The sequence below is a fragment of the Prunus persica genome, chromosome G2, assembly GCF_000346465.2.
Source record: "Prunus persica cultivar Lovell chromosome G2, Prunus_persica_NCBIv2, whole genome shotgun sequence".
Classification (NCBI taxonomy): domain Eukaryota; kingdom Viridiplantae; phylum Streptophyta; class Magnoliopsida; order Rosales; family Rosaceae; genus Prunus; species Prunus persica.
Genome location: NC_034010.1, coordinates 23,588,826 through 23,612,110, shown reverse-complemented (window position 1 = coordinate 23,612,110; position 23,285 = coordinate 23,588,826). Strand labels below are relative to the sequence as shown.

At 37.2% G+C, this 23,285-nt stretch overlaps 3 protein-coding genes across 4 annotated transcripts; all 3 read right to left on the bottom strand.

Annotated features, from left to right (window-relative positions):
- LOC18784971 (metal tolerance protein 1) lies at positions 2,552 to 6,169 on the bottom strand. The gene is made up of 2 exons (XM_007218021.2): positions 5,876 to 6,169; positions 2,552 to 4,291 (listed from the first exon to the last, which is right to left on the bottom strand). Exon 2 carries the CDS (start codon positions 4,289 to 4,291, stop codon positions 3,050 to 3,052), a length of 1,242 nt encoding a protein of 413 aa, XP_007218083.1. The 5' UTR covers positions 5,876 to 6,169; the 3' UTR covers positions 2,552 to 3,049.
- LOC18784755 (NDR1/HIN1-like protein 12) lies at positions 9,068 to 10,095 on the bottom strand. Its single transcript, XM_007218315.2, has one exon. The coding sequence runs from the start codon at positions 9,912 to 9,914 to the stop codon at positions 9,219 to 9,221; it is 696 nt and encodes a 231-aa protein (XP_007218377.2). The 5' UTR covers positions 9,915 to 10,095; the 3' UTR covers positions 9,068 to 9,218.
- On the bottom strand, positions 11,176 to 15,807 carry LOC18787728 (two-component response regulator-like APRR9). Of its 2 annotated transcripts, XM_020557557.1 has the most exons (9): positions 15,632 to 15,802; positions 15,270 to 15,503; positions 14,866 to 15,027; positions 14,578 to 14,708; positions 14,305 to 14,454; positions 13,712 to 13,886; positions 13,212 to 13,611; positions 12,001 to 12,706; positions 11,176 to 11,680 (listed from the first exon to the last, which is right to left on the bottom strand). In XM_020557557.1, the coding sequence occupies exons 2-9, from the start codon at positions 15,496 to 15,498 to the stop codon at positions 11,567 to 11,569; spliced, it is 2,067 nt and encodes a 688-aa protein (XP_020413146.1). In that variant the 5' UTR covers positions 15,499 to 15,503; positions 15,632 to 15,802; the 3' UTR covers positions 11,176 to 11,566. The 2 variants fall into 2 exon arrangements, with proteins under 2 accessions (XP_020413146.1, XP_007218143.2); XM_007218081.2 differs by having other exon boundaries at positions 13,712 to 13,829; positions 15,270 to 15,807.

Sequence of the window (23,285 nt, the reverse complement as noted above, 5' to 3'; positions counted from 1 at the left end):
ATTTATATAATTTATTTGTCTTGAATGATAAATTTTTAATTAATTCAAATAAGTTAAATCTTGATTGAAAAATGAAAATTAGTTTAACACGTAAATGAAAAAAAATATATATATATAGAGGCCTAATTTTTTACAACTGCCCAGGGCCCTGAAAATTCAGGATGGGCCCTGGCTCCATATCAGATATTGCTTCCAGCTTGTGGTACGCAGTGATAGAGATACCTGTCATAGCTCAGGCCTAAGATTTTCTAAATATGTTCCCATTTTTGTCTTCATACAATACAAACCAAAAATAACCCAAATTAAATCATGCATTCACATGTATATGTATACGAATGGTTCTTTTCAAGTTTCTGTAACATTTCCTAGTTCTCACGGCACCCTACAGCTCAAGAACCTTTCTCTGCCATTTGCTCAAGATCCTAACATCGATAAGCATATATGAATTGAAAGGCAACTTCTTATCGTGTTTCTTTTTTATTTCTAGGGTTGCTTTCAGACCACTCACATTGTCACCTGTTCGCGGAGCATATGTACTCTGTCCTATAAGGTGATTTATTTTCTTCTCCTGGTTTTTCTTTCTTATTATTGGGTAAAGTAAAGATCACGGATGTAAACTAACAACTCACTTGGAATTTTATAAGCGCCACGACAACTTTTTAGGTATATAGTACGCACATACTCAAAGTCGTGACACGTAGTATCAGAGTTAATTAATCTCATACGATCTTAACTTATCGTAAGAATATGATTATGTTAAGATATTAGCTAGAAATATGAGTGTGGAATGCCAACAGTTGACTCAAAACTCCATTTTTTACAGTTCATAAGTGGCAAGAGAACTTTTCTGATATATAATACGTACATACTCAAAATCGTGACAATTAGTATCTGAACTAAACTCATAAGATGTTATCATAGGAATACAAGTATGGAAGATTATGCTAAAATATTAGGAATATGAGTGGAAGATTACGTTACTTCAAATTGATAAGCTAGATACTTGGATTTTCAGTATCATGATCTAGGATCTTTTTGAAATATTGTCTGGCCTCATTTGTGTAAGATCCCACATCAACCAACGGAGAGGGGGTGATGTGCCTTATATGTGCACACCCGCATCCATCTAGCACAAGGCCTTTTGGGAGCTCACTGGCTTTGGAGTCGTAGGAACTCCGAAGTTAAGCGAGTTGAGGGCTAGAGCAATCCCAGGATGGGTGACCCACTAGGAAGTTGCTCGTGAGCTCCCAGAAACAAAACCGTGAGGGCCAGAGAGGGGGGGCCCAAAGCGGACAATATCGTGCTACGGCGGAGCCGATCCCGGAATGTGACATTTGTCACTACAAACAATTTTAGGCATGAAGGATATTGATGAGTGCATATGCAGAGAATGACAAATTCAATTTAATTCATAAGATAAAGTCTATCTTATCCAAGCCACACTGCCTCTATTCTCCTCACATTAGTTTATTATATTGCAGATCTGTAGCCAAACAACCAGAAGCATATGCTTCAAGTCCTAAAATATATGGCAGAATTTAAAATTCCTTTGTCTTCTTCAAGCTTGGCATTCCTAAGCAAACAAACATAAAAAATAAAATAAAAAACTTATTGAGAAGTAGCAGCATTCAAATATTATAACAGCAAATAAATTTTAGCATTATCCTGCTATCAGTTGAGAAACTGGTTGTGGATTGTAGAGGCTCCTGAAACCCCAATACTTGGAAGTTGAAAACCTTATCTCCTATGACTTGCAACTTACAAGGTCAAGCTTCACATCGGCAGGCTTTGGCCCCTTTCGTTCTTGCAATTACACATACTGCCAAATCAATCCACTGTGCCTGCTTTCATATGTATATATTGATAACAAGAGATATCTGGCTATGTATTTCAATTTGTGACGAATGTTCTCTTGACAGACTGTTTGATACATAATTATAATCATTTTGTTGTTAGACCATAACATAAATGTTTGGTTGAAGTTGATAGTCTAGTAACTTAATATACTTAATTATACCTCCTCAAAATCGACAAATTACATGATGGTTCATAACAGTGGCAAAGCTAGCTCAAGGACAAGTAAAGTTGTACAGGCAGCTTCTAGCTCAAGTCAAGATGACCATAGATGTCATTTATGGACCATAGATGTGGACCTTCATATTAGCAACATGATTCATCTAAATAGTAATTTCACTTAAGTTTAATGAAATGATCCAGTGGCTAATATGAAGGTTCACATGAGAAGCCCATATATGGCACCCTCACTATAGAATTTCGCCTTACATATGACAATCGAATCAATCTAAGAGCACTCACCAAAGCCCTTGTGTGTGTGTATTGTTCCCTTTTAGGTTGGATAGTATTTTACCTAAAATTTAGACAAATTTGCAAGAAAATGAAACCCTATATCACTCAAGGGTTCAGATTTGGGTTCGGCTATAACACCAACTCGTCCTCAATATGAATACCGGAAAATATTACATCGGTTGAGTTGAGTCCTCATGGCGCATTGAGTGGTACATTTGGTCTATTGAATGGTACATTTGGTCAGTTGAGTAATGTAACACCACTTTAAAGGTATAATACACCATCTGATTGGTCATTTGTTGCCCTTCATACTTAGTTTGTATGTGTGCCGTAGAAAAATCGGCCACTCAGATTGTAAGACAAACATTACAAAGCTACACAAACTGTTACAAACCAATCCAACTGTTGTGCACCGTACTATTGTTGTGCATTATTTACTTCTTTAATATATCAGCTAACTGAAAGAGAACCATTACCCCCTTGTAAGCTTGTGACAGTAAGGCTCCAGGAAATGCTCATGAAACCAATCACTCTATTGCTTGAATACCAAATATCAAGTACTCAGGAGCACCAAACATGCAACTTTCTTAAGAAAAGAAGAAACATGTGAGCAGTGTGACCACTGTCCTGCCTAAATACAATCTTGATGCTAAAACTCTAAACCCCTTTTAAGAAGAGAATATGCAGCCATATAACCAATTTAAAGACCTTTCCTCTATGAGCATCTTGTCCAAACATCCCTCTAACGCTCAATTTGTATGGTCACATGGCTGATGTTATGCTCCCTTCTGATATAATCTATCACATCGTCCAGCACCATGTCTGCGTTTGCTTCTGGTCTGATTTTCACATGGCAAGCCAGCAGGACTTTCCCCACTGTGATAGCCCATATATGCAGCTCATGGATAGCCACCACTTCATCCATCTCCAGCAACCCCTCTTCAAGTTTTGTCGCATCAATCTCTCTCGGTGTGCTCTCCATCAGCACATCAAGTATGTTCCGCATCATATTGATCGTTGTCCCCAAAACAATGACCGAAAAGATTAGAGTGCAAATCAAATCGACTATCTTCCACTCAGGCTTGTACCATATGATTGCCCCTCCAATCATTACCCCGATACTTTGAACAGAGTCCCCAAGCACATGGAGATAAGCTCCCTGTAGATTTATGTTCCTTTGCTTCTTCTGCCCAAGTCCATCTTTTGGCTTATCCAACAGTGGCTCTGCATGAGCTTCATCAGCATGATGGTGTCCATGATCTTCATCAGCATGATGATTTTTATGATCTTCATGAGTGTGAAGGTGCTCATGTTCATGTGAGTGTTCCTCATGATCATGAGCATGATGATCATGAGTAGAAATTGTCATTCCATGACTGTGACCGTGATCATGTCCATCATGTCCATCATGTCCGTGCCCGTGCCCATGCCCATGATCATGGCCCAACAGAATGGCCATAGCTATATTAACCACTAGACCAAATGTGGCAACAAGAAACATTAGAAAGCCATTCACCTCAGATGTCGGATGAATCATTCTATCTATGGCTTCATACACCAATATCCCAGCAAGTAACCATATCATCTGGATGGAAACCAGGGCACCAAGAATTTCAATCCTAAAAAACCCATAGGACTGACGGGGAGTGGCTTCCCAACCAGCAGCCCACATAGAGAACAAGGATATGGCAAAGGCTGCAACGTCCGAGAGCAAATGTGCTGCATCTGTCAATATTGCTAAACTATTGGCTTCAATGCCACCAGCAATCTCAACAGCCATGAACAGAACACAAAGTACCACTGCAATTAAGAGCTTGCGCATGGAGGCTGATCGCTCTTTGGCATCTTTAGAGACGGATCTAGCATCCGAGAGTCCACATGGTGCTTCCCCACAAATCTTACTCCCACCAACACTCGTCTCACCATCATGACCATCTCGATGGATCTCAATAACCTGTGCATGATTAGTATTTTGTGCTTCCATCTGAAAATTCACAAAAAGAACCCATTAAAAGAATGCTTAATACTGTAAGTACGGAAAGTAGCAAGACAAAAGGTTTTGAAATAGGACAATAAAAAACCGCAATAACATTACATTATCTTGCTGTCATCTTAGCTAACAAAAAACATGCATCATTTATACAAGCATATGCTTAAGCAGGAAATGTTCATTTGTAACACAATACAGAAGAACATTTTGACTAACTTAAGACCAGAGCACTAAAAAGAGAACAGAGCATACAAGTGTATTGTTAACTCTATTCAAAATAACTACAATTTCCTGCAACCTCATATCTCTTTGAAAACAGAAGTGCAATGAAGACATGCTAAAACAAACAACTCAAGCTATTGAAAAAACCAGTAAAAACAAAGAAAAGATGCTAATCAAGGGAAGGAATTCTGGTAATCATTTTTCTGGCTGGACTTGAAATGCTTGCAGCCACTACAATTTGTAGACTTAACAATCAACCCTGGCAATTCCTTTTAAATGACTCATCCTATAGAATACAAAACAGGTCTTTACTGAGACAGACTTCTAGAACCTCATTAACTCCGAAACTTTAATCTTTCTCAATATCCCTACTTTTCCAAACACACAATAAGGATGTTAGACTTACTGGGTGAAATTAAAGTATTGGCTTTCTCAAAGAAAAACTGCTATTTTATACGCCTATCCACTGTCCTTAGTAACCTTAGGAGGGAGCAAAGCTTGCCAAATTACTTTTATGAGGATGAAGCTTACAAAGTTTCTAATTAGTAGCTTCCAAAACTATCTCATCCTCCATATTTCTATTCAAAATATGGAAATAGAAATTAGAAAGAAAAAAAGAATGATTCTCTCCTCCAACTCCAATTTCTCACATCCCCAATGTAGTTCGAAAAACTATTGAAGCTCAATTGTACCCAAACTACCAGCTACAACCCTGACATGATTCAAAACAACTAGTGAAGCTCAATCGCACCCAAATTAGGAGGTATAGTTGCATTTTCATTATGGGATATGGACTCGAAAACTAAGGACCCATGAAACTACTACAAGAAGGCAATTTAGCCAAACCAACAACCATAGGAGCAGGTTTGAAAATAGTATCTTAGAGTGTGTTAGGGTTGCCAGGAGGAACTCTTAGCGTCAAATCAGAACCAACAAAAAAATAGCAAGCTATATGATCGGATCAGATTAATTGATCAAAATCACAAAATTGTTACTGCAGGTACACTGCAAGCAGAAATGTTGATATGCCAAAACATTCATCTCAAAGGCCTTTGACAAATGTGCAAGCAGACCCCAATCAAATATATGATCAACACCAAAGTAAATATGCAAATCACAATCTAAAAGAAACCCAATAAACTATATATCTTTGGTGTAAAGCCTACAAGACGATCAAACCATCTCAGCCACAGCTCTCTCTCTCTCTCTCTCTCTCTCATGAAAAAAATAAAAAACACAAGCTTTATGAGTTCACAAGAATGAGAAAGAACATCCATAAAAAAGATGAAATACAGAGGAAGTTGATCATCAGGATATTAACAGAAAGTAAGAGGTTTTAAGGACTCAGAATCTTACCTTTTAGTCTTTAGCTACTTATGGCAGTGGCAGTTGCTGTGGCGTACGAAAAAAGACTCAGATGGGCACCAGCAGCAGCTTCTGCATCAAAACCTTGTGGCCTTGAGAGTATTATATATATTTAGGACTAGCTTCAAATGGAGCTCTGCAGCGTCAACAATTTCAACTGCATCCGTGGAAACTACCCTTTTATCCTCCACCAGATCTTCCAAATGCAACTACAAGTATTTGTACAGCAACCGACTCAAAGGTCAAAACTCAGATCAAGTTTCAGTCAACGCTATATTTTGAGTTGGTGGCGGAGCTCACACGGGTCTCAAGGTCGTGGCAAACTTTGTCGGGTCTGTTAACAGACAGATTAATTTAACATAGACAAACCGATCCACAATAACAATATTATACTTTACCAGTTTGTTTCTATTTTCTGATGAAATTCACATTAGAATACAGAGTCATTAAGTAGGCTTTGTTGGATTGTAGCACCTTAATTAATGATGCTTGCTGGTTATGATTTAGCGATCTGCGTCTCATCATGATTGGCTGTTTTTTCATGTCACTGCCATTTTGACGATTTCTTTACTCCCTCTATATAGATCTTATTTTTGTGGGGGGTGTCTATAGATTATAATGGAATGACGGTTCAAAAAGAGTGACATTGAGATAATTAAGTATTTTTTTTTAAATATTAAAAGAGGTTTTAAATTCGAATCTTTTTTTTTGATCGATAAAAGAAAGTTGTACATAAATTTTTTATATTTAATTAGTCCTTTCTGTGTTTCTGATTTTGGCAGCCAATTTGAATCTTTGTTGGTCAGTTTGGGCATCCAAAAACCAGAATGTTGGTTTTTTTTTGGGTCCTTTAGTTTTTGGTAATTTTGTTAATCATGTGTTTAATTACGGTCTTGTATTGCATTGTCAAATTTAAGTTATTTGGGTGGATAAGATAGAGATTCTATCTTCCAAACCTCAAAACGACAAAGATGTTTGGGCGGACTTGAGATTCTATTCAAAAGCTCATAATGACGAAGTTTATGGGCCCCAAGACAGAGCACCCACCGCAACACAAGAGCACTACAACGACGTAATCGAGTTATTTTATAATTATTCAGAGCAAAATCAATTATACATCTTTACATTTAGATTGTTTCTATTGGAGCAAAAATCATATTTATAACCTCTAAAGATATAAAGGGATCTCAACTTTTATCACTCTTTCTCACATTTTCTCATGTAGGCCCATAGTTCAAGTTCGTACAAAGAGACAAACCACCTGTCCATTATAACCAACATCAATTCTTAAGAAATCTACAAAGCCTCAGAAGAGATGTAAAAAAGAATGTACATGTGTATCTAAATTTGCATCTCACGGTTGTGATGCAAATTTACAATTGTTTACACCTTCCCATTGCAGGTAATTCCGATAACAAATTATGTATATTTAACATACACCTCATTATACAACCACGCACTGAAGATGCTCTAAGGACCATATATAAAGCTCTCATTATAGAATTCTTGCGACAGAACGACCTATCAAACAAGACTACAATACAACCCAAAAACACTTGGATCCCTCCCACAATTTCTTGAACGAAAATCATGTCAAACCAACAATTTTAATGAAACCAAAATTAGTAAAACATGCAACCCAGGTTGCATCTCTGTTTTTGGGTTTTATTCTAAACATTTATAGGTTATACAACCAATAAAGGAGTTCTGAATTGCTGGTATATTTTTATTTTTTTGGGTATAAATTAGACCAAAAGATCTGACAAGAAAAGAGGGGAGAAGAAGAGGTTTCAATTTTGATCTTGGAAGTTGGATATTATTAATCTCTTTGTGTGTTGTGAAATTGTGAGTGTTGAAGTTATGGGTAAGCTTCAACCGATAAAATATGGAGAGGGAAATAGTAAATTTCAGATGGGTTTCATTACCAGTACGTACATAAAAGTTGTCATCTTTTTGAGGAGAAAGAACAAAGCCTTGAAGAAAACAGACTGATCTGCTCTCCTGCATGCATGCACTGCAATTTGCATGGAATGGATCAAAGAGAGCGCACGTGGTCCATAGATAGATGGATCCTGGATGGGTCATGATGAGTCACGTGACAGGGCTGCATGTGTGTAGGCTAAGCCCATTTGCTGATCAAAAGGGCCTATAAATACTTGTTGTAGTTTTTCAACAAAGCCCAGATTTGTCACTTGAATTTTGTCTGCAGACTTGTGAAATTGGAAGCAGCTCAGCATTTGATTGTAAACCAGTCGAGAGCTGTACTGTATGGAAATGGGTAGAATTCTACAGTGAGATTCTTATTGGATCAAATTAGTTAGTTTGATCTAGCAATTAAAAGATCTAAAGGTCTTAGATAAGACGCTCAATATAGAATTACTCGTGCAAATTAAACGAGAATCATTTATCCAACAAGTTGATTAAATTCACATATATCTTTTTCTTTCTTATCCCCTTTTATGTTTGTGCTTTTTTATTTTTCTCCTTACAAGTTGAAAAGTGATCCCATGTTAAGTTCTCGTTGATTGGTTTAGGTTCAAGATTGATTAATTAAGTAGCTAGCTACTTTAATTAAGATGTGAATCTGATGCCCTTAAGCTCTGCTGCATGCTGCATGCACTAGACACTCAGAATAAATAAACAATCAAAGCATCGACAGATGCATGGAAGAGGGAATTTGGAGAATTCGATTCGATGCCCATTCAACTCAATCAGAGTACATACATGCAGATGCAGATAATTACAAAAATATGCCCATTCATGTTACAATATGTGAACCAAGCCATACCTCCATTGTCATAGATGGACCTCACTTTATTATACATGCCCTATGTCATGGTCCTCCTTTCACTCCAAGAAACTACAATACCTCTAGTTGAATTATTTTTGCAGATGTGTGCGTAATTTATAGGAAATCTCCTCCCGAAAAAAGAAGGCAAGCAGTATCCTTAAATGCGTTATCTAAAAACAAAAAATAATAGAACTAAAAGTAGGGCTTATATTGCTCCACCTTGAATGTTGTTGTTGTTATATGAATTTAAAAGAATGCTCCACTATGAATATTAAATATTTAAAGAAATAAGTATTTTTAGAGAGTAAAGACAAATGTTACCTAATCAACTGCATGGAAAACACACACCCACGCCATGTGGCAATGCCAATAGTGAACACTCAAACCAAAATCAAAGCAAAATTGGAGATATGCAGAGCTCAAATTGATTAATTACTCTTACAGATTCAAAGGGAAATGAAGAACAAAAAAACTTGGGATGATCATAAGTACAATAAAAAGAAAAGGAAACATATTCAAGTGACATGAAAATTAAACAAGTTATCATATATCAACTTGACATGAAGGATTTCCAAGCAAAGGAACTTGACCCACAAACCCTCTCTTCAACCCAACCAAAACATCACACTTGACATAAACCCCATAATGCGCAGTCCTTATCGCACCGGCCTTCCACCGCAGCCTCCCCATCACCACCACCCTCAGCCCCACCACGCCGTACGCCTCGTCCATCGTTAGCCCGTTCACCACCTCCAACGACACCGGCACCGCCCTGCCGCCCAGCACCGGCGACACCGCCACCGTGCTCCGATGCTCGTGCACCAGCGACGGCAGGGCCACCTGTGGTGTGATCGCCTGGTTCTTGTACGACACGAAGGCGTAGAGGCGGTCGTAGTAGATGGACACGCGGCGGTTGGGGTTGTGGGTGACGAGGGTGAACTGCATGGTGGTGGAGATGAGGGGAGGGGAAGTGGCGTTGAGGTCGTAGACGGCGGCGCCGACGACGGTGAACTGGGGTTTGTGGGGGCGGTAGACGAGCCAGAGCGTGAGGGCGGTGACGCCGGCGAGGAGGAGGAAGATGGAGAGGCAGGTGCAGATGGATCTGTAGGGGCCGCTGGTGTAAATTGGTGAGGAAGCCATGTATCGTTTTTTTGTGGTGGGGTTTTTTTTATGATCTTCTTCTTCGGTCATTTTAGGGAGGTGGTGATGGGTTTTATCTGGAGGGTGCTCCTTTGTCATGGATGTGGCAAGTGCTGGAGAGAAAAAGTTGAAGGAGGAAGAATCTGTGTGACAATTGGAACAGAAAAGGTGATGGAAAAAGAAAGGGAGAGAGTTGGGTTTTGCTCTCTAGAGAACTATTCTCAGTCTTTTTCTAATTTGATTTGAAACCATGGGTGCTTTGTTATTACTTCTTGTGCCCTTTATATTATTCCTTCGGATAATCCCCATGTTTTATCACATAGTTTATGTTTTTCTTTTGAACTTAAATCCAATAATGTGGTCAACAAAAAATAGGTTAACTAGTTATTAAATGAACATTTTAGTGGTTTTATGGAACACATTATATTTCTCTATTTATTTAAACTATGAAAAAAATAATTTAAACTCGAGTGCAAAATAGAGAGCGCATCAGCTCTAATCAACTTTAATTTCTTTTTCTCCCTTTTCTTGACTGGTAATGGCAATAGCCAAGTTGCTTTGTGGTTAAGTATTAGCCTAAGCTCCCAAAAGCTTTTCAAAGAAACCAACTTCAAGTGAAAGTGGGAGATTTCAAAAGGCCGACCCACTACCGCTTGGGATGGTCCTTTTTACAATTTTATACCCTTTTTGTTTCCTTTGTTTCTAAACTAGAACAAAAATAAGCAAAGCGAATTCAACAAGAAGAGTAAGCTACTTAGCCATTTTAATTATCTCCACTTAATATATTTTTGTTTTTCATGTATAAAATTTGAGATGGGGAAAGCTTCTGTATCTCTCTAGAGGGGAAGCCTTAGCTTTAGCTTACGTACGTACTGCACTTTACCAACACAAGGATAAGTCCTGGAAGTTGTATGTATCTGCATGGAGACAGTAGGTGGCTCTGTTTTGCCATCGCCACATGCTTGCCTTTTGTTGGGTCCTGCCTCGTCATCCCGCGTGTTACATATTGCAGACACGTCACATGGACCCCCATTTCATCTCCCATGCTAAGATCAAAAGTAAATGTTGACCTTTCTTGCATTTGTATCAATTGACTTAAGATTGAGCTCTTCTTTAAAACCAATGGAATCACGATTGACTAAGTATCAAAACAACATTGGTGGTAAAAAGGAGCCGCTCCTCAATTTTAATAAATCAAGCTTTTTCCTTAACTTAATTGGTTAAGTGGTTAGTGCTATACAGCCTTTAAAGCTCCTTTTTCTCTCATTATTTTTCTGGGAAAGGCATGGGGACAAGACTCAGACTCTTTCCCACAAATGTGGAGTGAAAAGAAGAGAAAGCAAGCGAGGTGGAGAAAATATCCAACAGGCAAAACAACATTTTGATGCAAATTATTATACCATTCGACCAAAAAAAAAAAAATATATATATATATATATATATTATAGAGCATTAAACCTCTCTAACTACAATCACTTATATGAGGTGCATGCATTACGAAGCATACTATGTAGAGATAAAACCGATACCTAATTACAGCACTACCTCTTTTCTAATCCCAAACTAAAACAAAAACCCAATGGCAATGATGCCAAAGAAACCTGCAAATTGTAGTCTTCAGCATTCACTGCATCATTCTGTGCTTCTTTACAAAAGCTTCAAGAATATAGAAGGAATCCTGCACCACACAAACCAAAGATTCTTCGCTTTAAACTAAACCCATGTTCAGTGGAAGGCGCCAGAACTCAGTGTTATAACTCAACAGCAGCATCTGCAGTTGGAGAATCAGTCTGCGCCCGATGCACAAACTGACCTTTCACCCTGGGCCGCTGCTCTGCCAGTAGTTTCCGGCTTTGGTATCGGACCTGCATATAAACATGAGATGTTAAGGGAATGAAAACATCTTATGATGATATGAGTTATTGTGTGTGGTTTGGTATTAGCAACTCAAAAATTGGAGGTTTCCAAATCTAGGTTTATCAGAGCGGTTATTCAATCTAAAATGTAAAATTGAAGTATCCAAGTTGGTACTTGGTACTACTAGTGGTAGTCAGAAGCCTATTGTAGAACAAGAATAATTGCAAATGCAGTTAAACCAAACTTTTCCATAAACATGGGTTGTGTCCAGCCTCAAATGCCAACAAGCGTCAAGAATGATTGCAAAATTTAAAGAAGATGATAATACCTTCTTCTCAAAGCATCGATCTTTCCGCTTCAGTCGGAACTTAGTCAGAGCTGCTTCCCTTTGGCTGGAACGAAGAGAATCAGCTCCTCCAAGTCCCTCATGAACATAGTGACCACTGCCATTCAAGCTCTCAGAAGCCACGGTAATCTCACTAGCCACAGCCAAGGCATCTCCATCATTGCTAGTACAATTGCTTCCATATGCGCCGCTACCAATATTATTGCCAACTGCATTGCCCAAACTACTACAAGCACTCTGCCCAGTAGCAGGAGAGCCAGGTCTAGATTCCTCCATGCGCTCCAGTTTGTTCTGTTTATGCACGGTTTGGTCAAAAGATTTATAGGTAGTTTTATCAGACAGGTGACATTCTTGTTCTGAGTGCTGAATTTCGGGATTTGAATGATTTGAAGTATTCACAGGGAAGGACTGTGCTCCATGGCAAACTGATTTGGTACTCCATGTCGGGGTTAAATCTGATTGTCTAACAAACAAGGATGGGAAAGAATGATCGTATCCAGCACAAATATTATCAGACCTTACCCCAATCATCCCAAGTTGAGGACCTGGAAAAGATATATCAGCTTGGGCAGTTTGACAAGATACCAAGGTAGACATTTCTTGGCTATCATGGGATTTACTTGCAACCTCTGATTTAGTACTGGGAAATGTTGGGAAAAGGGATTGCACTGTCTTGCTATTATTATACCTGCATGCACATTAATTTGATCAGAAAAATCAGTGATATAACCACTAGTTTGCATTTAAAATTTGAACAAGTTACAAGTTATTCAAATTTTGTTCTCTTTCTTAGGGAGGGTCATAGGATTCTATATTATTGTAAGCAACAAATACAGTTGGCTACTTGTTTTATTACTATTGAATTGATCATCCTTTCATTGTAAATGAGAGGTCAATTAATTTACGTCATTATTGCAACTCTCCGAAATCTCCGAAATCTCTACCATTAGCTTTACTGCTACCCAACAGCATTACCACTGTAATAGTCACTATTACTGATAAATGATTTCTCACATCAAAATCACTATCATATATATATATATATATATATATATATATCTTCATTCACCAAATTGATAACTGCATTTCAGACAAATAAACAGGGAGCCAAAAGAAAAAACCACAAACACATGCTTTATTTTTCTCTCATCATCTCTCAAGTTTAACAACGGACAGGGAACAAAAGTACTCACCATGAAAAGGCAGAAGCATCAGAATGGTTCAGCAAAGGCCTTTCGTCACTCGCTTGCTTGTTTGAACTACCCAGACCACTTCTCAAAGAAAGTTCCAATTGTGGAGCACATCCCATGTGCTTTGTACCATCCTCTCTACTCTTAGGGTGTCCAACAGTGCACTTGGGTGGATTGTCAAAGGTGCCAATGAAGTCAATAGCTCCACTGGATGGTTCATCCAGTTCATAAGAGCAGCTGTGAGTTTCACTAGAGATGTTAGCATTTCCTTTGTAACTTTCTGGTAGGATACCTTCACCTTCAACCATTTTTATAGCAGAAGCATGGTCCTCTCTCAGTCTTATAGCAGTTGAGGTATGACCATTCAAAGGTGCTTCATCTGATCCAAATGTACCCGACTTCTCTGCAACCAATGGCTTGTCAGATACCCCATGCTAAAAAATTACTGAAAGAAGAAAAAACTACAAACAAAAATAGAGAGGAAGCAAGAAGATATGGCGTACCTTTTGCTTCACTCTCATGCATAACAGATTCCTTCGCTAGCCTAGCGCACTCTTCAAGCCTTTCCATATCTGTATTGCTCAAATTAGAAGCACTCCCATACTTTAGTTGTGAAATATCCTGCATATTTTGCATGTATGCACTCTCAGCTCCCAAGAAAGGCGTTGTACAAGAACTCTGCACAAGAGGTAGACAAACATGCCGTTTGTATATGAAACTCCATGGAACCAACCTATTCTCGAAGTAGGAAATTTTCTCAAGCAACAACTGACCTCACATATGCATAATCCTGGATACATACTTCTAAAAAGCTATTATTTTTTAATTCAATTAGGCAAGTTAACATGGGAAAAAAACAATTGATACTTATTGACATATTATCTGAGATGTACTACATTTGACAATTGACACTTTCCTTATCTGAGATGTACTGAATTTGAGATGAGAAACTGGCATACGTTAGCAATAGAACATTTATGCGTACCCCTAAAAGCATGACATGTATCATGAAAGAGATTATAGAGATTCAAGCAGAATTAATGCCCTTGAACAAATGAGCGACGGCAAAATCGCTATATTAATTAAATATACTTACTTGGGCTTCACTTCCTTTCTCACTGCATTCCGTATTTCCTCGCATAGAAACTGCATAATCATTTGAATGTTTACTTGCTCCATTATTCTCAGAAGTGGCTTCAGCTTTATGCTGTGGAACAGTTGAGTTTTGAGGAGCTTGTGCACCAATCTGTTGATAGAAAATATAAAGAAAGAAGAAGATATGTATCATTTAAACTTTAATAATCACTGCAGAAATTAAATAAAGATAACCAATCCAATAAATTGGGCAAAGTGGAAAAATGGATCATACAGTTTGCCTTCTCCAAACATGCTGCCAAAGGTTCCTCAACTCATTCCTCCTGACAGGCTTAATGAGATAGTCAGCTGCACCTTTTAGCATGCATTTCAAAACCGTGCTAATAGCATCCTGAGAGGACATCACTGCACGGTCATCATAAAAGGTTAGCTTCGCATACCATTTTCGGACCAACAACTATAAGTAAGAAAGAGAGGACATTAAAAGGACTGTTTCATAATCCATTTTCAGACCAACAACTATAGGGAAGAAAGAGCACATTGTTAGGTAAGAGTAACATACTTATCACAGGGATGTTCTTGCACATGTCATGCTCCATGATTAAAGTAAGGAGCGCAAATCCGGATATTGACGGTAGCTCTGCTTCAGTTAATATAAGATCTATCTTATGATGTTTCCCCTTTATGACCTCCCATGCCTTTAATCCATCACCAACAGCAACAACTGCTTAATCCAAACACACACAGACGGTATATTTCAGAAAGTGAAGATCCACACTTTCTACGAACATTTAAATGACTACAAACAACCACAATTATATCATTTCAACACCTTGATTGTCATAAAAAAATTCACTAAATGAGAAAAAGAAGGAAACTTCATATCAAAATTAAGTCAAATCATCGCATTTTTCACAACCAAAAAACGGAAATTCAAATACAGAAAGAGGGAACAGAGCAATCAACCTCTGTAATTGCATTTTCGAAGTAGCGCAGATATGATCTGACGCGTCGAATCATCGGCTTCAACCAGAAGAACCCTGAGCACCATTTTCGGCAGATAGCTCCCCCAGCTCACCACCTCTGCAGAGCCACTACCACCACCACCACCACCACCACTCTCTTCTTCCTCCATGTTCTTCTCGTTCTTCACAGTCTCCATATCCTCACTAACCACAACTTCACCCATTTTCATGAACTCTACCAAAAGCCAAAAGCACACGGCTAAATCCTCACAATTTCACAGAGCTAAGCTAGAAAGCAAAAGTCAAAGTGAAATAGGGTTTAACACTTTCAAGTTGCAGAGAACAAAAAGATTCAAACTTTACCTCATCCTCTTCAGCTGAAGAAGAAGAAGAAGACGGTAGCTTAAAAAAAAAAAAAAAAAAATCTAAAAATCTTCCTTGAAATTCGCCAGAGAAGCTTCGGATTAATATTGTGAGAGGAAGGAGCTTTTGCTCACAGCCGCGAAAAACCTGAGTAAATATCTTTTGCTTTGCTATGCCCCGATCAAAAGGAGGGTCGTCATTGGTTTCTGGGTGGAGAGCTGACGTGGAGCGTTTTCGGCCACCGGTTTTGATTTATTCTCGCTTGTGCTGATCATCTACGGCGTGCGGGGTCCACACGGGACACATGTCTGAGAGCCTGGGGCTTCCCGGGCTGGATATTTTTTAGGAGCGTTGCCACGTCCGCTTTGCTCCACCACAAGTACTTGGGATCTCATGGTTGTGAAGGTCGACACGTGGTCGCTTCCAAGGCAATCGTGTCTCCGACCTTTGTGATCCATTTTTCTATGTCATTGCACTGATATTGATCCCCTATATCTTTGGCTAAAATGTTTTGGAATGTCGAAGTTGTTAATAAAATAAAATAATTAGAATATGAAAAGTAGTATTGAATATTGGGAGAAAAATTATATTTGTTCTTTTGGTATTTGCACTGATAGAATTCTCTCAGATGATAAAACTTACTAACACTCAGATTTCACACTCTCTCTTCTTCCCTTTCACTCTTCCTTTCTTTCCTCTTTTCTCCCTTGGTGTGTTTTGCTAAGCAATGGGAAGCCCATTTATAGGCAAATTGGATGGCTTCCAACATCATCATTAAGCTTTTTGAATATTATTTTCTTCTTTTCTTTATGTGGACTCCACTACTTTCTTTACAACACTCCTTTTTAGAGACCACAATGTATGGAATATACATCGTTAAAAATCTTGGCAGTAAAACTCAGTATGACAAAAACTGGTCGAATGGAAAAAGAGTACATAAACATGTGTAACTTAAAATTTTGTGTATATTGACACACGTGCAACACTGCCTCGTTAAAACCTTGTCAAGAAAAACCCAGTAGGATAAAAACCTGGACGAAGGAAAAAGAGTACACGGTGTGAAGATTTTTATTGACAGCACACTCCCCCTGATCCTTGGCAAAATATATTTTAAGCCATATTGTTGATCATCTTTCTGAATGTCATAGTTGACACTGCTTCTGTGAGTCAATCTTGTAATATTGTTGGATGCTCCCCTTGATATCTTCTTGACTATCTTTCTAAAGGGAAGATCTTTCGGATTTAGTGAATGATGTAGCCATCAACAATTCATGTAGTTGAGTAAGCAAATGTATTTCCAGTGAGCTATCTTTATATAAATCATACAAATTTATAGAGTCCGCGAATCAAACAAAAACCTGGGCTATTTGTAAGTTCACTTGAAAAGAATATGCCCGTATATTATTTTATGCAGAGATGACATCAAATATGTCTAACATCATCCCAAAGTGGTAGTGATGGAGCTGAGCTCTATCTGGAAAATACAATGTCTGGTCTAGTATATTTCCCGAAAAATCATTTAAGTGCCCAACGGATAATCCACATAAAAATATTTCAATATTTTCTTAGTATAAGCAAGAATCTCGTTGGCATAATTCTCGATTTTTAGGCCGAGACAAATATTTCTTGAACTCTTCAGGAGTTTTAATCAATTATCAACTCTTCAGGAGTTTTCATGTATTGCAACCATATCATAATTAATGTACTCACTGAGGCAATTTATACATATTAATATTGAGTACAAAATTTGTGCTCCAGGCACATGTCCTTCAGAGACTTGCTTCATGCGATTACAATCCTTCATGGATTTTATTTAAGGGATTACACTTCATGACACATTATATAGCCTTATATCCAGCTATTTGTTCTGCTTGTACATCTTTAGGGAATCGCTTCTGGCGATATGCTCACTACATTTAATAACCCTTAAAGATAACATGTTGGTCTCAGTAATTGTACAATAAGAAGGCACGGCTGCATCTGTAAATATAGAGAACCTCAACATTCCTTGTTTCTACCAGAAACATTATGTCATATAAATTGAGTATATTTATCTTTTATTCCAAACACCAAAGTATAACTTTCATGGTTAACATCTTTTGGGGTTCGTACTATGGGTTTGTTCCTTCACGTTCATTCTCATCTGTAATGGAATTGCCTTTTTTCATTTTTTGGCCAATAATGTTGTCGACATTTAATAATAGAACATGATTCCAATCAACACAGCCCATTGATGATTTGAGTAGCTACTCCAAAATCAAAAATTGTCATTCATCAATTTGTGATCCCATTATTCTCATGTGCATGCACATGCATTAATTATAGCATTTCTTTGTTTTCGGGTACCCAAGCCACTTCAGGGGCTTTTATTGTTTCTTTATAGATTGACATCTCTTATGGGATGAATTATGTGAGAATGTGGATCTTAACCTCCAATTGAGCGTTATTTTATAGTAGGGCGTAGATAATCTCTATTCAGAGAGTTAGAACATTTAGAACCCATATATCTGTCATGTTGCAGGCATGCCACAGATTAATACATACATGTCAATTAATTGTCATTCTGGGACTTTAAATCATATAATTTGCTACACATTAGGCGTGCACCTTATTAATATTGACATGTTAATAGATTGTCCTTCCGGGACTTCAATCTATATCATTTGCTATGAAACAGGCGTGCATCATATTGATCACTGCTATACCTATGTTATGTTCTTATGAGACTTTAATCTATGCAGTGTATTATCAATGTAATCAACTTGCAATCTGTGAAATTTGCATTAATAATTCATGAATACATATAAGAATGATACAAGCCATTCTTCTGGAATGGTCATAATACACGTCGTTCTTCTGGAACGATCTATAATTCCAGTCATTCTTCTGGAGTAGTCCCTTGCATGGCGTTCTTCTAGAACATCCCCATTTGGTTACCTTTAAGGATGTCGTACAAAATATCAAAATAAGAGTACAAGCATGAAATAACAAAAGTATTACTTACATCCTTAGGTGGGAGAAACTTTGCTCAAATATCATTCAAGCTCGTATCGGCTCAGCAAATACAATGTAATGCTTGATGATCTAGTTATATCATGCAAGAGCAAAAATCACAATTCTTCTGTCTCTGTAAAAAAGAAAAAAGAACCTCAGTGTTAGGTTCACTACATGGATTTATTCTTCAGATGTTCGTTCTAAAAAAATAAAATCCCTTATTAACAGAGAGTTGTAAAAAGAAAGAAAAGATACAAAGAATTGTGATATTGATTGCAAGGTAGGTAAGAAATCAGGGAAGGAAACTAGTGAGATAACGGACAACAAACTCTCATATCTCCTAGCCTAGAAGAACTTCAAGAGATTAGATCATGTGGTCATCCTTACAGTTCCCTGATCTAGCTAAAACATGATCAGGGATAGTTTTGCTTCCTAAATGGATGATTAGAGATAGTCTCGCTTCTCAAGCACATCGAGTGCTCATTGATAAGGAAAACAAGGGGATGTTGATCACTAGATATGGAGAAGACTGGAGAAAACTGGATGTATTCTGCAAAGAAGATTTCGTTAGTAACATATTTATACACAAATTAGAGGAATAGGTAGATCCAATGAATTTCAAATTAACCACAGAAATTTGTGAGGTTCTCGAGATTTCTTTGAAAAAGTAACTCCGTGAAATCCTAAAAGCAAGATCGGCTTTGACGAAAATAGTTCTTGAAACCCTTAAAGTGCCGACAGACATTTATGGAGGCAGCGTGAAGTTTTAGAATCTGGACAAGAAAAAGAGAATATGGGGATGCGAGAAAATATTGGGATCCTGAAAACAGTGCCACATTTTCATCTATAGATATTGCCTCTGCAAGGCCTGATTGGAATAATTGTGTTTCAACTCAACTTCCTTCCATTTTTTGAAAATTTAGCTTTTCTAAGACTTTCCTCGAAACCCTTTTAAAATGTCTTCCTCTTCTTCTCCCTCAAAGCATCTCGATTTAAATGTTGCTCCCAAAACAACCCGTAACGCCAAAGTCTGGCGTCCATTCTTTGTATCCCTAAATCGTCATCTCACGGTTAATGATTCTGTGATGATGAATGATACGACTACTGTCATAGAAGCTAGGAATTTCCTTACTCATATGGATGAAATATTATTAACAGGAAGGTCTGACGAAGAGGCTATTGATGACTCAATGGCTTTTAGCATTCAGAGTGCTGCTTCTGTTTCTAACATGGCTGATCGTTTATGTGCCAGAGCAAACGAGATTCAGGAGCTGAATACTAAAAATTGGTCTCTTCAGAGAATGCTTCATGAGTCTCAACAAGAGGTTGAGAAACTTAAAGAGGAAAATAAGGCCTTGTTGAAACTAGTGAGTTCATACTTCATTGATATGCGGACAAGGCTTGACATGCTGCAGATTTCCAATGAAAAGATTCTGGGAGACCACGAGAGGCTCATGGCTAAGCTTAAGAGGCGTCGTCCTTTTCCTTAAGAGGCTTTCGGAACATAATGGAATTTTTATAGATTTTACAGAGCATGCTCCTTCCTTGCAGGTGAAAAGAATCTATCTATTGTATGCTTCTTTCCAGTTATAATAATTGGGTAAATTCTTAAACTTGTACCTGTTGTTTTTACGTCTTTTCAAAACGACGGTTTGGAACTTTGTGCCTTATAGGTTCAAATAACCACATCAAATCTCTCAAATTATATATTTCAATGCATGTGAGTCCGGAACTTCAAGCTCGGGTTAAACACGACTTGAAAATTTATTTGCCTTTTCCAAATGGGCATGAAATATAAATTGAGTAAAAGCCATGATAATATTGCAATATAGTAGTGAAGAGCATTAACTAATATATACCCAAAACTTCAGGTTCGGGATCTCTCATACATTTGGATCCATGGCTTCCGGCTCAAATCATATAATATAACAAAATATGTGGGGAGCCTCAATTCATCATTTGAGGTTTATTTTGATATTATCCATTTCACGGTGTATTTTTAACAACCAGAATTCGCAATATATATTTCTTTCTTGAGGTGTCGATTGTAAAAAAATTAAACTTTATTAAATTCATCATTTTCTTATGCCAAAGAAATATGTGGTGTACCACAATTTGCAATAATACCTCATGGGTTGTCCATTTAACTACTGGAACTTCAGGTTCTCAATATTGCCAGATTTTGAACTTCAGGCCAAAATCGCATATTTTCATGGCATGAACATTTTTATAATTTCCCATACATATTTCGGGACTTCAGACCCTTACATAATTGTTCATGTTTTGAGGAGCTTCTGACTTCTCATTTAATTGCTCATCCATGAGTTTAAGGAACTGCATGTTTCCTTTTGTATATAGTGACGGTTTACCCAAACTGGTTAATATTTATGTGTATGTCACTACTCATGTATACAGTACTATTCATCATGTCATGAATACGTGTTTATTCATGCGTACAATACATTTGCCAATATAATTACTATTTATGTGTACAACACTATTAACCAATACGGTACTGTTAGATTATCACGAAACTCTAAGTCCTTATTTACATGTCAAGGATCAAGGATCTTCAGGTCCGATCTCTTGTTTACAAATATAGTACCGGAGAGACAGCCAGCTCTCATATCATTATCATCATCATCAAGGATCTTCAGGTCCTGATATAGTTGTATGATGAGGATCAAGAAACTTCTGGTCTTGATCTCCATGTTGTAAAACTCATCATTTCACATAATTAATTCATAAAATAAATTGCTATAAATTGTTTGTAAATAAATTGCTAGTATGGACGATAAACCCCACCATGCTTTAAATAAAGGTAAAATGTGCGGTAAAATAAATTCATAAATTAAATTGATTCATGTATGGATGTTAATCCCGTACCATACTTTAAATAATAAAGTAAATGTGCGATAAAGTAAACGTGGTATGACCACTAATTCTACTCCATACTTTTAAATAAAAGATAAAGGCAGTTGTGTGTACGATAAACCCTCACCACACTTTTAAATAAATATTGTCGTATGGGTAACAAACTTACACCATATAGTAAATAAAATAAATGCTAAAGGCAGTTGTGTGGACGATAAACCCACTCCACACTTTTAAATAAATACTATTGTATGTGTAATAAACCTACACCATACAGTAAATAAAGTAAATGCGGGGATAGAACCACCACCTCATATATATGAAGTATATAACATATTATATATTGTAGACAATATAACTGCGACACTATTCAAGATATAATAAGATAGGTTTTAAGATCACACCATCATTTTTATTACGATAATATGTGTTACAGTGCGATGGGCAATGAAAATTACACCACCATAAAATAACAGGATGAGGTATAAAACCGCACTATTTGAAATTAGAGTATGAAAAAATAAATTAAACAAACATGAATGAAACAACATAAAAATTGTGAAAATACAAAAAAGAAAGTTTGCATGTCATCGTGGTAGTAAAGTGAGATGAGACATATGACAGAGAGGAGACATAGAAATAATCACATAGTGTTGAGCTGAGAAAATTTAGAAGTAAAGAGGCGAGACTATCGTGCTGATAATGTTTTATAAAAATAAAATAATCAGAGTGTGAAAAGTACCACTGAATATTGGGAGTAGAATTCTCTCGGACAGAACTCACTAAAACTCAGATTTCACACTCTCTCTTCTTTCCTCTCACTTTTCCTTTCTTCTCTTCCTTTCCTCTCTTCTCCGTTGGTGTATTTTGCTAAGCAGTGTGAAGCCTATTTATAGACAAATTGGATGGCTTCCAACATCATCATTAAGCTCCAACATCATCATTAAGCTTTTTGAATATTATTTCTTTTATTTATTTATGTGAGCTCCACCATGTTCTTTAAAACAGAAGGCACTGAAAAGCTCATTACTATGTGGTTTCTTATACATGAAGTTGTATACAAAAAGAAAGAAAAAAAAGTACATCACTAATGAGGGTCTTAATTCGAGTTCAATTGCGCCCAATAAATTGGCAAGCCCAAATACCAGACGAACCAACGGTTTACATACAAATTGATGAACCAACGGCCTACATATACTATAATTGATAATACATTACATAATTGAAAATATGTGGAAATACATGTAGTGTATGTGAAAAATATGTCGTTAGGTGTATGTCGTACATATAATATTTCTCATATAATTACAAGTATTAAGGAAAATAAAAGTATTTTTTAAAAGTAAGTACGATGTACATGACACACGAATTTACTAACATTAGTTTATTACTAGACTAAGCAAAAACCTTGTGAATTATTGAAATTATAATTATTAATAAATATCATTTAGTACTAATACTTGACTTTTTTGTGAAATAAAATTTAGGCAAGCGATATTGGGGGAGGTCCTCCTAGGTATTAATACTTAAAGATGTGAAAAAAATGTAACACGTTACAAATAGGAGTGGGATTTTACACCTTCGTCACTCCAAGTTTATATTTTTTGGTCTCAAATGGGATGACAGAACACCAAATGAATGAAGAGAGAAAAAACCGCAACAACCGTCACTCTCACCCTCCCACCAAAACCCGCACCCTTCTCATTCTGCATTTATTCTTTGTAGGTGCTGCATATTGCCCTTTTGGTGGTGCACTCTAGATGTTCGACAAATTGCCTACACTAAG

Excerpts from the sequence above, each read along its gene's own strand:
- LOC18787728 (XM_020557557.1), bottom strand. The coding sequence starts at position 15,498 with ATGAAAATGGGTGAAGTTGTGGTTAGTGAGGATATGGAGACTGTGAAG. Across the intron at positions 14,455-14,577 it reads ATGTTTGGAGAAGGCAAACT|ATTGGTGCACAAGCTCCTCA; the intron begins GTATGATCCATT and ends TTCTATCAACAG. Across the intron at positions 12,707-13,211 it reads GATGCTTCTGCCTTTTCATG|GTATAATAATAGCAAGACAG; the intron begins GTGAGTACTTTT and ends ATGTGCATGCAG.
- LOC18784755 (XM_007218315.2), bottom strand. The coding sequence starts at position 9,914 with ATGACAAAGGAGCACCCTCCAGATAAAACCCATCACCACCTCCCTAAA.
- LOC18784971 (XM_007218021.2), bottom strand. The coding sequence starts at position 4,291 with ATGGAAGCACAAAATACTAATCATGCACAGGTTATTGAGATCCATCGA.